Here is a 13,085-nt window from a genome sequence, read left to right on the forward strand (position 1 = left end):
CAGTAATCGAACTTTTTTCGTAAACGTTACTTGAAATCAAAAAAATTGGTTATCGGTTATTCAATAACCAATTTTATTCGATTCGATTATCGGTTAACTGATAATTGTCTGATTGATTAAACATTAACATTATAAACTATAGTTGCAATGAATACTCATGCTCACTCATGCTCCCTCTTGACACTCTCCTCAGCCTCTCCCAAAATCTCCTCTTCCTTTCCATCTTCAAAGGAGCAGAGTTAAACACCCTCCTAAACGACTCTGATTCCCGGCCTCGAACAGCAGCCGATGCGCTCGACAAATCCACACCTGACAGCTCCACATCCGCCCCAATGTTCAACTCACATTGGTCATCCGCCTCAATGGAGAGGTCATCTCGGCTGGCACTTCTGGACATGACCTCCTTCGTTTCATCGAGCTCGTTGCACACGAGCTTCAGAGCCTGGACAACTTCCCCCATGAAGGGGCGATGGGAGACCTCAGGCTGGACACACATTGATGCTATGGCTGCAACTCTGGCCACACTGTCCAGCCTCACAGCTGGTTTTAGAGATGGATCGATGATCGTTTCAAGGCCTTCGCTCGTTGCAAGGAGAGGCCGGGCCCAAGCCACTAGATTCTCCTGGCCTGAGGGCTGTGACAAATCGACAGGCTTTCTCCCGGTTAGGAGCTCGAGGAGAACCACGCCATAGCTGTAGACGTCGCTCTTGACTAGGAGATGGCCCGTCATCGCGTATTCCGGAGCTAAGTATCTGCAGCAAGGAGGTGTGAGTTTATCAGGCAGTTCCTGCTGTGAAAATAGATGGATTTGAGTGTTTTTTCAGAGGAAAAATTCTTACCCAAAAGTTCCCATCACATGAGTTGAAACATGCTTGTTTGCTTCATCCATGGCTGATCTAGCCAAGCCAAAATCAGAGACTTTGGCTGTGTAGTCATGCTCAAGCAAGATGTTGCTTGACTTGAAGTCGCGGTGTATGACACGTGGGCTCGAGTCCTCATGCAAATAGGCCAGACCCCTGGCTGCGCCGAGGGCGATTTTCATCCTAGCTGCCCAATCAAGAGGAGCAATCTCCTTATCTACCCCTGCACAAAACAAGAACACCATGTTTCTTGGCAAAACTTATGCAACCTTTTGAGTATTTAATTGCAACGTTGAATCGGGACTGACCATGTAAATGAGACTCGAGGCTCCCGTTGGGGACGAGCTCGTAGACTAGGCATCTAGAGTGCTCATCAGGGCATATGCCTATCAGCTTCACCAAGTTCCTGTGGTGGAGCCTGCCTAGCATCTCGACTTCTGCAAGAAACTCGCGGCCGCCTTGCTTGTCATCCCTCTTGAGAACTTTCACAGCCACTGTCCTCCCATCGTCAAGAGTGCCGCCGTATACGAGCCCAAAGCCTCCTTCCCCTACAATCCTTGAACCATCAAAGTTATCTGTGGCCCTCTCCAAATCCTCAATGCTAAAGACTTTAGAGGCCCCTGTGTATGCAATGAGGCTCGAGCTCAACGACACTGAGGCTGAGCTCGGCCTGCTCCTCAACGTCAGCATTCGCCCACCACCACCTGCCAATTCATATGCATATCCATGACAATTAAAGAACAAAAAAGTATGTGATCATTTCATCATTATCTGAAGCCAAACCTGACTGCTGCTTTCCATCCTGTGAAATTAGCCCTTGCTGATGACTTTGTCCACGTTGGAAAACGCCGTTGCGCCATTTTGATAGAATCAGTAACATAAATCCCATACAAACTACAAAAGCTGTGACAGATGATAGAACAATTACAACGATCATGTTTTTGCCTGACTTGTTTTTCCTCCCCTTCGGCACGTCTACTCCCAGAGGCTTTATCGGGCCGGTGCCATCCCCTCCGCGAGGATAAGGCTGCACGTCGACTGTAGCAGAGGTAGACGGCCATGCTGGTGGAGACGGAGGTAGGCCTGCACCAAATTTCACCTCACAAATATGCATCAGAACAGAAAAAATGATCAGTGTTTTTAACCATTTATGTTACCTGGATAGTGAACATAGAGCACATCATAAGCACCAAAAGTGGAAGTGTTGATGGAGAGCTCTTTGCTCCAGAACATTTTGTAAATCGAGAAGGCGGTAGCAGATGTGAAAGCCTCGGATAGAGGTACTAAATTGATGAGTACAGTGGTTTTCTGTAGCTCTGTATCGGCTGCATCTGCTCCCATTATATGAACTTGGGATTGATTTAACGCGACAGCCTCAGCGATTTGCTCACCAAGCTCGGACACCATTGGGAAAAATGCATACAGAGAGATGCTGAATTGGAGCCTGACTTGAATAGGCCAAACACAGGCACACGTTGCTCCGGGTGGAGTGAATGTCAGCGGTTCAGTGCACGTGACAGATACACATCCTACAAGATCGATAACAAGTATACATCTTGTTTTCTTGTTTTCTCGAGAAAGAGAAGATTTGAGCAAGAAAAACAGGTACTACCTTTATTGGGAGGAGGAGGTGGGAGTTCCATGCTTGGTAATGGTGGTAGAGATTTCACGTTGCTCACTGCAGGGGAGCTCGTTGGAGAAACAGTAGGCGAATGGGACGGTCCTTGTAGACGAAGGCGAAGATTTAGTATAAATAGGAACCACTTTAAGATTGAAAGATGTGTGGTGTGGAAACTGACCTTTTAAATGATTGTGTGGAAATGCAGGCAAAGGAAGAGGCCCTTTCCGACTCCACCTTACCGGAGATGCAGTCGGCCCTGCACAAAAACAACGAGCGATCATCAAAACCTAAAGAATCAAAGACAAGACAGGCACTTGGATCAGCCAGGCTCTAACCTTGGTGAGGTGCAAGAGAAATGTGATGGACTTTTTTCCTTAAATGGTGCTTGTGATGAGATGAGACGGGCAACAAAGGCACGGATTCTGAACTAGGAGACAGCGTGGAAGGCGCATCTGCATTGCTGGAGGAGTTCAATATTTTTTCTCAGAGCAGAAATTGACAATGTATTAATTTCCTAACCTCTACTTGATGGATTATGCAGAGGTGGTTGAGCATGAAGGCTTTTGGGATGAGGAACTGCATTGAGAAATTTCATTAACTAACAGCGACTCAAACGAGAAACGAGGAGAGGCGAACCGTGGAGTACCATTTAGTTGAACTAGAAATCGGTTTCTGCCTCCATAGACACTAAGATCAAGAGCCCATTTAGATGATGGGAAATCAAGACCTGCTAAAATGTGTTAGATTATACCTATCAACTTATTCATCTGTATTGACAAATCATGATCCATTCTTGGTGAACTAATGTAACATATTGATCAAACAGTTTAACAAGTTTAAAAGGAAACATTTGTTCAATCAAGAATAAGCTTCTCTAACACATCATTGGCAATTAAGCATAATTTTCACCAAAAAATGAAATTTTTCATGGATCTAAGTTCTGATACAGCTAAAACAAAAGAGCCCATTTACCTGTAGATTCTTGAAACAAGAAAGTGCAGAGAATCACAAAGCTGAACTGCAGCAGCTCCATATCTCCCAAGAAGAAGAAAAAAATACAGACTTTTCAAGTCAAGAATCATCAATCATTCACTTCCCAGTTCAATAAAAATTCAATCTTTACAAAAAAAAGCAGAATATATTTGCATTGGCCTCAGTCCCACATATAGTATCACTGATGCAGACAAAACATAGGGGAAAAAAATCAAACTTTATTTCTGTTTCAGTGTGTTTTTCTTATTTTTGGGAGTTTTTAACTCTGCAAGAGCTAGAAAATTTACAGAGCTTGAGTGCTGGCAGTGAAGTAGCATTACTTTTCTTGAAATTGGTAACAAAAAAAATAAACTGATCAAGAAAAGGGGAAAGAACTGTAGATTCTTTCATAAATCACTTTTGCAAAAGGGATTAAAGGCTGATGGTGGGGATCAAAGAGAAGCTGCATAAACCAAGAAGATTAAAAGGAAAAAAAATGATTCTTGCAGGAAAAAAAATGAAAAATGATTCTTGCAGGAAAAAACATAAATAAAATAAAAAAATAATGTGTTGGTTGAGGCTTTGAAGTCTTTGCTGTTTGAATAAATGGAGAAATTGGCCTAAATACTTTTGGATTTAAGCTGCAAAATTCAACATTCCATTAAATTAGTTACAGACCACTAGCATGACAACAGTGCCTCCTGTTTTTGTCAAAGGATGCTGCAATTTTTCAACCTAATTTAATAAAACAATCTCCCTTCTACTGAGGTGGAATTCAATAAAGTAATCAAACCTAATTTAGTGATTATGACTACTTAAATGCTAATGATTTAGTTTGATATGGTTGTGAAGCAGACATAGTGAAGACTGAAAGTTCATTCAATTTAGTGGCAAAATTTGAATTAATTAATTTGCTCAAGTAGAATGTAATTCAAATTATGGTCATTCATACTCAAAATGTCATTTTGTGTTTTTATCTTAGTGATTAGTAAAAGAAAAGGATAATTTTTAAAAATATCTGAAATGACTTTCAAATATATTAAAATATTGGTTCAATTCATCAACCAAACTTTTGAAAGGGCCATACATGCACATGTTTCTGTTACCTGTGTTTGAAAGGATCAACTTTCTTTTATTTTTATTTAATTAGTGACATTAATTTCTTGTGGGATTGTGAGAGCGTCCAATGACCCCACCGGTTATATAATCTATGTAAGTAGGCCTGTCAAACCGGGTATCCGCGGATACCCGATCCCGAATTTCCCAAAATCTAATATCCGATATCCGATCCGAAAATAATTTCGGGTACCCAAATACCCGACTCGGGTATCCAGTCCCGATAAATCGGGTATCCAATCCCGATTTTAAGAAAATTAAAAATTCATAAGTTATAACATCCATTATTCATCCATAATAAACATCACAATTCAAATATTAATCCTAAATTTGACTTAAAAGCGAAGGATTTTGAGATTATATTTAATTATTTGATTTTTTAAAATAAAAAAATGAATATTTAATTTATTAAATTAATTAAAAATTAAAAATTAAAAAAATCGGGTAATTCAGGTAATTTGGGTATACCCGATCGGATATCGGGTAACCCGATAATCCAAAAATCTTATACCCGAACCCGATCCCGAAACCTGAAAAATCGGATATCGGATATCCAATTACCCGATATTTCGGATTTGGATATCGGGTATCCAATATCCGATATCCATTTTGACACACCTATATGTAAGTATTAATTTCTCATTTGATTCATTTATTTAGATTCTAATAATGGTAAAAATAATTAGTAGTACTTAAAAAATAATGATAAACATTTTGTAGGGAGTAATTAATTTTTCATTTTATATAAAAATAAGAAACGTAGAATAAAATATGGTTACATGGGGTTTGGAGTGTCGGTGAAGACTTTGTTTTTAAATATAGATTTGATCGATTCAACATATATTTTATATTACTAAAGATGTGTAAGATTTTAATGGAAACAATAATTGATAGGTGAAGATATTCCCCCACAAACCATTTTAATAAAAGCGAAAAAACAAATCTAACGACATCACTTTATTCTCAAGATTATAAATTCTTATTTTGGACATTTGTCACACATTGAGTAGATTTAGTAAAATATCAACTACATTTAGTAAGCACCCCCAAATTAAAAAATTTGTACTTGGAGAAAAATAAAAAAATACAAAACCACCCCCAAATTCCCAGATTTTATGCAGAAGGAGAAATCCTCCCAAAAAATTAAACCATGAATTTCCAGAAAGCAATGATCTTTGGAAGATTTTTGTCAAATTGTTGGTTGAAACCCCTCCAATTTCACTCATTCATCAACGCCAGCCAACAAATTCGATGCTTTTCGGCTTATCCCCAATTTGATTTCAGCTGTATAAGTGATCCTGATGATGCCGTTGATCGATTCCGGAATATGATGAGAATGCAGCCTCCCCCTTCTGTTATTGATTTCACCAAGTTATTGAGTGCTGTGGTCAAGATGCGTGAATTCTCTCTCGCCCTTCATCTGTTCGATGAAATGCGTCTAAGGGGTGCTCCTGTAGATCACTACACCTTGAGTATTGCGATCGATTGCTTCTGCCGATTGAAAAGTCCTGATCTTGGGTTTTCAATTTTAGGCATTTTCTTCAAACGTGGATACGAGCCTAATGTGGTAACCTTTACCACTCTCATCAAAGGGCTTTTATTGGTGGGAAGGATCCCAGAGGCAGCAAAGCTATGTTGGAAGTTGTCTGCGGAGCAGCTCTGCAATCCCAATGAACAAACATATAGTACTATGATTAACGGGTTATGCAAAGCCGGAGGTACTCTTGATGCGCTTGAATTGCTTCATCGATTGGAAAAAGATAGGTGCAAACTTAATGTTTATGCTTACAACATAGTTATTGATGCTCTGTGCAAAGATAGTAAGGTAGATGCAGCTCTTCGACTTTTCTCCTCCTTGGGTGATAAGGGGATTTCACCGGATGTTGTGACATATAGTACTGTAATTGAGGGGTTATGCAATCATGGAAGAGGGAATGAGGCAGAAGCCATCTTGAGGAGGATGATATCGAATAAGGTCTTCCCCAATGTGGTCACTTGTACTATTTTTATAGATGCTCTGTGCCGAGAGGGAAGGATGGAAGAGGCCGAGCATATGTTGGTAACTAGTATGAAGCAAATTGATGTCCAACCTGACATTTTCGCATACACTGCATTGATGAATGGATATTGTTTGCTAGGACAAATGGCAAAAGCTAGAAACATTTTCCAACTAGCAGTGAAATCTGGCATCAAGCATAATGTTACAAGCTATAATAGTTTGATGAACGGGTACTGTAAAGTGGGACAATTTGATGTAGTTTATCGCTTATTTACCTTGATTCGTAGGAAAGGGTTAGAGTGCAATGTGATTTCTTATAACATAATGCTAGAGGCCTTAATTTATGAAGGCCGGTGTGAAGAGGGCTTCAAGTTGCTGAAGGGGATGGAAGCTCTACAAGTGCATCCTAATATATTGACTTACAATATCTTGTTAGGTGGCTTGTGCAGGGCTCATCGTATTGATGAAGCATTTTCCATGTTGCATACCATGGAAAGCAAAGGCGTCATTCCAGACATAGTAACTTATAATATCCTCATTGATGGATTGTGCAAAGATGGTAAACTCAGACGGGCAAAGGATGTGTTTGTCGAGCTTCCTTCCAAAAATTTGCAGCCTAATGTCGTAACATGTACAATTCTTGTTGGTGCAATTTGTAAAGAAGGTCGGATAGATGAGGCTATGGATTTGATGATGCAAATGGTTAACAATGGTTGCTTACCTGATGTTGTCACATATAAAATCCTTATGGCTGCACTCTGCGAAGAAGGACGGATAGAAGAGGCTAAGGATGTGATGATGCAAATGGTGAACGAAGGTTGTTTGCCCAACAGTGAGACTTACAATGTTTTTGTTCAAGGTCTTCTCAAATGGAACAAGATGGACGATGCAATTCTTGTATTGAAAGAGATGATTGCAAGAGGGGGATGTACAGTTTGCGCCACCACTATTTCGATGTTGAGTGAACCTCTGCGAAGGGAAGGTAATGAAAGTGTTCTATTTGATATGGTTATGAAACTTTTGCCAAAGAAGGTGTAGGCTAATCTAGTATAGACATAGACAAGAAGCTAGAGAGAGATATGCATAAATTGATTGAAATCCATAGTGGTCCATTCTAAAACCAATTGGTGATATGACGAAGGACTCATTAGCCTTATATAGGGATTTTTGTTCTCTTTGATGTGGATATTGTTTTGGTTATTCTTGAACCTCCAAGTTAAACCTTGAAGGGATTGTACTTGTTTTTCCAGATTGGTTGGACCAACCATCTAGGAAATTGGCCTTAGTTTAAAGTTCAGATGTATGTTGGTTGGTGGTCAGTCTGTTTCAGTCATCTTTTTTCAGTTTTAGTATGTATACTGCTGGTTCACTTAAATTTGGTTTAGTTAAATTTGGTTCACAGTTGACGATACTCTCCGATACCATGATAGAAATCCATAGGTTTCCATTCTAAAACCAACTCGTTGTAAGAGGAATAACCCATTAAACTTATATAGGGTTCTGAACTAGGACGCAGCGTAGAAGGCACGTCTGCATTCTGAAATCGGTTTCTGCCTCCATAGACACTAAGATCAAGATCCCATTTAGGTGATGAGATATCAAGACCTGCTAAAATGTGTTAGAAGAAAGCTTATAAACAGCCAAATAAGCTTAAAGCCCAATAAAATTATAGGATTAAATTCAAAAATCTGTCAACATTGTTATCTGTAGTGACAAATCATGCAACATTCTTCCTAAATGATAAGTCTACTTAAACTAATGTAACTTACTGATCAAACAGTGTAACAAGTTAAAGTAAAAAATGAAGATTCTTGCTGAACTTACAAAGCACACCATAACTAACTACTAAAAGGATGCATCTGATCAAAAAAGAATAAGCTTCTGTAACATCAGTAGCATAGTTTTCACCAAAAAAGTGAAAATTTTCATGGTTCTAAATTCTGATACAGCTAAAAAGATAGAGCCCATTTACCTGTAGATTCTTGAAACAAGAAAGTGCAGAGAATCACAAAGCTCAACTGCAGCAGCTCCATATTTCCCAATAAGAAGAAAAAAATAAAGACTTCCCAAGTCAAGAATCATCAATCATTCACCTCCCATTTCAAAAAAAAATCAATCTTTATAATAAAAAGCAGAATATATTTGCATTGGCCTCAGTCCCACATATAGTACTACTGATGCAGACAAAACATATGGAAATATCATATTATATGTGTGTTTTCCTTAATTTTTGGATGTTTTTAACTCTGCAAGAGCTAGAAAGTTATTACAGAGCTTGGTGTTAATACTTTTCTTGAAATTGGTCACTAAAAAAATAAACTGATCAAGAAAAGGGGGAAGAACATTGCAGTCTTTCATAAATCACTTTTGCAAAAGGGATTAAAGGCTGATGGTGGGGATCAAAGAGAAGCTGCAGAAACCAAGAAGATTAAAAGGAAAAAAAATGATTCTTGGAGGAAAAAACAAATACAGTAAAACTTAAATAAATATATTGTTAATGTGTTGGCTGAGGCTTGGAAGTCTTTGGTGTTTGATAAATGGAGAAAATGGCCTAAATCCTTTTGGATTTAAGCATAAAAATTCAACATTCCATTAAAATCAGTTGCAGACCATTTGTCAAAGGATGCTGCAAATTTTCAACCTAATTTAATAAAACAGTCTCCATTTTTCTGAGGTGGAATTCAATAAAGTAATCAAACATAATTTAGTGATTATGACTACTTAAATGCCAATGATTTAGTCATATTGGCATGTTTAAGAATAGTTTGTGATAAAGAACTGATGGTTTTGAAGCAGACTGCAGACATAATGAAGACTGAAAATTCATTCAATTTAGATGCAAAATTTAAAATAACCAATCTGCTCAAGTAGAGTGTAATTCTAATCATAAAATTTACAAATACTATATTAGTTATGGCCATTCATATTCAAAATGCCATTTTATTTTTAATTAGTTATTATACTAACTGAAAGGGATAAATTTAAAAAAATCTGATATGGCTTTTAAATATATTAGTATTAAAATATGTATAAAGATTTGGTTCAATTCATCAACCAAACTTTTGTTTCTGTTACCTGTGTTTGTAGTATATAAAATTATTTTAACAAATATTGGAGTATGGGACTTAGGGGTGGGAAAAAATACCGACATACCGAAATACCGAACTTACTATATCGAAAAAAATACCGAAAATACCGATTTTTCAGTATACGTAGTTTTCGGTACGGTATCAAGGTACTGAAAACTTTCGGTACGGTAACGGTATCAAATATCTCATACCGCGGTATACCGTGGTATACCGAATCTTCGGTATATACCATACATGCGGTATACCGCGATTTACCGAATCTTCGGTCTATACGTTATATGTATAAACTTAAAATATTTAATATACATAATCTAATTCAATACTATATAAAATACCTCAAACATTACTTTCAGAGTTAATACCTCCGCTCCACATCTCACGCAGATTCATTTGACACATATTGCCATTATTTTACTTTAGTTTCATTTGGTACATATTTGAACAGTAACCTAAATCAACCTAAATCGTGTCCCATTTTATATTTAATATTAAATATCAGTAGTTGGATTATGATGGTTTCATCAAGTTTAAGTTTAAATGTTATTTTAAATATTTTGGATATATGTTTAGTTGTTTTGGATTTGGATTTGAATTGAAGTTTTATTATTTTGGACTTTTTTCAAATAGTTGAACATTTGGAATGTTATTTTATATATTTTGGATTTAAAATTATAATAGATTTTTTTATAACATGTATAACGGTATTACGGTATACCGCATTAGCGGTATGATAATGGTATTGAAAATTATCATACCGAATTTTCGGTATACCAAAGGCCGATATACCGAAAATACGTTAAGGTATCGGTGTAGAATTTTGTCATACCGCTACTTTCGGTACGGTATGTGGTATAACAAACACTCTTGGTACAGTATGCTGTACCGATCCACGTCTAGGATGGGTATGGAAAAAAGGATCAACTTTATTTTATTTTATTTTATTTAATTAGTGATGACATTAATTTCTCGTGGGATAGTGAGAGTGTCCAATGACCCCACATGTTATATGATCTATATAAGTATTAATTTCTCATTTGATTCATTGGATAGTGAGAGTGTCCAATGACCCCACATGTTATATGATCTATATAAGTATTAATTTCTCATTTGATTCATTTATTTAGATTCTAGTATCTTAATTTTTTGTATTCATATCGTTTTATAAAATAAAAATATATAGCCATGATTTAAAATTGTTGTGAAAATAGATTAATGGAACTTTAGTTTTTATATAATTTGTAGAATTAACATCATATACAATCATTTTTAAATTATTAGATCAAACTACATGTACAAAATGAAAAAAGAACCTACATTTACTAAATCAAAATGAGAGTGATGGTGGGTCTGAATTATATCACTTGACCTAAATTATTACTGCATAATATATTAATTCAGTGTCCCACTCAATGCCGGCCAATTTTTAAATAATTTTTTTAAAAAATCATTTGATTTTTTTGAGGGAAGGGGATAGGAGGGGTATGATTTTATTTGTTATAAACTAGTCGATATGAATATAATTTGGGTTATTATTTTGTTTGAAGTTTAAACATGTACAAAAATTGGCATCTAGGACATAATTAAAAAAAAATCATTTTGATATTTTATAAATAAAAATAGACACAAAGAATAAAAAAATAATCACTCTAACCATTCAACTCTTATAAGGTCATTGTTGACCTTGAGGTTTCACTTACTAGAAAATTACTTGCTCACTATTTAATGAATTGAGTGAAATACATCAATCGTACTTGATCTTTCACTTTTACACATAAATGGTACCTGATCTTTATTTTATAAGTATCGTTTTTGGTATCTAGTGACAAAAAAATCCTAGGTACCAAACATGTGATTTTTTGTTATGGAGGATTTTTTAGAAATTTCAATTAAATAGGGAGTACCAAACATGAAAAAAAAAATCCTTTCTTAAATTTTTTTTTCTGCTTTAGTTTTTTCTTCCGTCTTTTTTCCTTATATAGACATCTAATTGCATTTATAATAGTATAAATCAAGTACAAAACACCTAATTAAATTAGTTATTTAAAGTAATTAAATCAATTGAATATTTATTAGTAGTATTAAATTATTTTATACTCCGTACTAATTTTGGTAAGTGGACTCTACATTTCACTAACTCATTCCATTCACATTTAATTATAAAATCAATATATAAAATCGCATTCCACTCATTTTTCTATCCATTTTACTATGTAGAATTAAATAATTTTTTTAAATCAGTGCCAGTCAAATATAAGACATTTACTCATGCCTGGAGGGATAGTATTTGCAAAGAGAATAATAATTGATAGGTGAATAATGTCAAATGTAGGTGTTGTAAGGGTATAAATGACTCCATATTACTATAATAAGATTGCCCCACATCCCATTATAATAAAAGAAAAAAACAAATCCAACTCTTTTCCTTGATGATCTACTCCTACTTTAGAGCATCCGCAATGGTCAACTAGCGACCGGCTAGCCGATTTGTCGCGCTAGCCGATCGGCTAGCCGAACCATTGCAATCGGCGAGAGCGAAATCGGCGAGCGGATCGGCGTGGGCTGGCCGATCGCTCGTCGTTGGCCGAAGCGCTGGCCGATCGGCTAGCCGCCATTGTGGCGGCCCGATCGGCCAGCGGCGATTTTTGTTTTTTTTTTTAAATCATATATAAACGCGATTTTCGTTTCATTTTCATTTGCACCACTTGTTTTAACGAGTTTTCTCTTTCTCTCTAACTTTCTGTACAAGAGCATCATCGAGCGATGGATCACAACAACGAGTCCAGTCCAGCGACGAGAGGATCTCAGACTCCCACGGTACCTGTGGGATCTGGATGAGGGCAGATGGGCCAGGGTTTAACATCCCTTGGAATCAGATGATGGGGATGATGGCTGGTGTGCCCGGGGGGGGGGGGGATGGGGGGGAACCAGGGGGGTATGCCGTGGGGGATGCCGGGCGGCGGGCAGGGGAGCGGCGGGCAGTCAGCGCCCGGGTGGGGGGTATGCCCCAGGTGCAGCAGCAGATGATGCTGCAGCAGATGATGAGGATGATGTGGCAGGGCGGGATGCAGGAGGGGATGCAGTACGGTATGTGTTAGGTTTGGTATACTGAAAAGCATGTTTCGAGCAAGTTTCGCACGAATAGAATCTTGCTTGTATACGTAAAACTCTACAATCCACTTTTAACCCGATTCAGTATTATTCGAGCAGTCTCGCACGAATAGAATCACTATTATTATTACATTGTGTTTGCTTGTGCATTTATAAGATGTCTTACAAACATTTAAATGCATAAGAAGTAAACAAAGTCTAAGTCTTTTGCTTAGTAGACCGGTTGTGGGTGTCGTCCACTTTAAGGTAACACGGTCAGATCTATGCAATGCTTTGCAAAAGAAAAAGAAGAATTTCACAACCTAGATAGGCTTAGACTA

At 37.3% G+C, this 13,085-nt stretch overlaps 2 protein-coding genes across 2 annotated transcripts; one reads left to right on the forward strand and one right to left on the reverse strand.

The window, feature by feature from the left end:
• Positions 1 to 30: 30 nt before the first annotated feature.
• LOC125206954 (receptor-like serine/threonine-protein kinase ALE2) lies at positions 31 to 4,129 on the reverse strand. The gene is made up of 11 exons (XM_089061372.1): positions 3,454 to 4,129; positions 3,128 to 3,208; positions 3,001 to 3,057; positions 2,817 to 2,933; positions 2,660 to 2,737; positions 2,473 to 2,583; positions 2,018 to 2,389; positions 1,644 to 1,943; positions 1,169 to 1,564; positions 840 to 1,083; positions 31 to 752 (listed from the first exon to the last, which is right to left on the reverse strand). Exons 1-11 carry the CDS (start codon positions 3,512 to 3,514, stop codon positions 137 to 139), a joined length of 2,433 nt encoding a protein of 810 aa, XP_088917498.1. The 5' UTR covers positions 3,515 to 4,129; the 3' UTR covers positions 31 to 136.
• A 1,503-nt stretch (positions 4,130 to 5,632) lies between these two features.
• LOC148923922 (uncharacterized) lies at positions 5,633 to 7,958 on the forward strand. Its single transcript, XM_089061373.1, has one exon. It carries the CDS (start codon positions 5,720 to 5,722, stop codon positions 7,604 to 7,606), a length of 1,887 nt encoding a protein of 628 aa, XP_088917499.1. The 5' UTR covers positions 5,633 to 5,719; the 3' UTR covers positions 7,607 to 7,958.
• Positions 7,959 to 13,085: the final 5,127 nt, after the last annotated feature.

This window comes from Salvia hispanica, chromosome 6 (assembly GCF_029641045.1).
Source record: "Salvia hispanica isolate PSC_SH4W2 chromosome 6, Shi_PSC_v1, whole genome shotgun sequence".
NCBI lineage: Eukaryota > Viridiplantae > Streptophyta > Magnoliopsida > Lamiales > Lamiaceae > Salvia > Salvia hispanica.

Excerpts from the sequence above, each read along its gene's own strand:
- LOC125206954 (XM_089061372.1), bottom strand. The coding sequence starts at position 3,514 with ATGGAGCTGCTGCAGTTCAGCTTTGTGATTCTCTGCACTTTCTTGTTT. Across the intron at positions 2,738-2,816 it reads TTCTCTTGCACCTCACCAAG|GGCCGACTGCATCTCCGGTA; the intron begins GTTAGAGCCTGG and ends GTTTTTGTGCAG. Across the intron at positions 2,584-2,659 it reads TCCACACAATCATTTAAAAG|GACCGTCCCATTCGCCTACT; the intron begins GTCAGTTTCCAC and ends TTCGTCTACAAG.
- LOC148923922 (XM_089061373.1), top strand. The coding sequence starts at position 5,720 with ATGAATTTCCAGAAAGCAATGATCTTTGGAAGATTTTTGTCAAATTGT.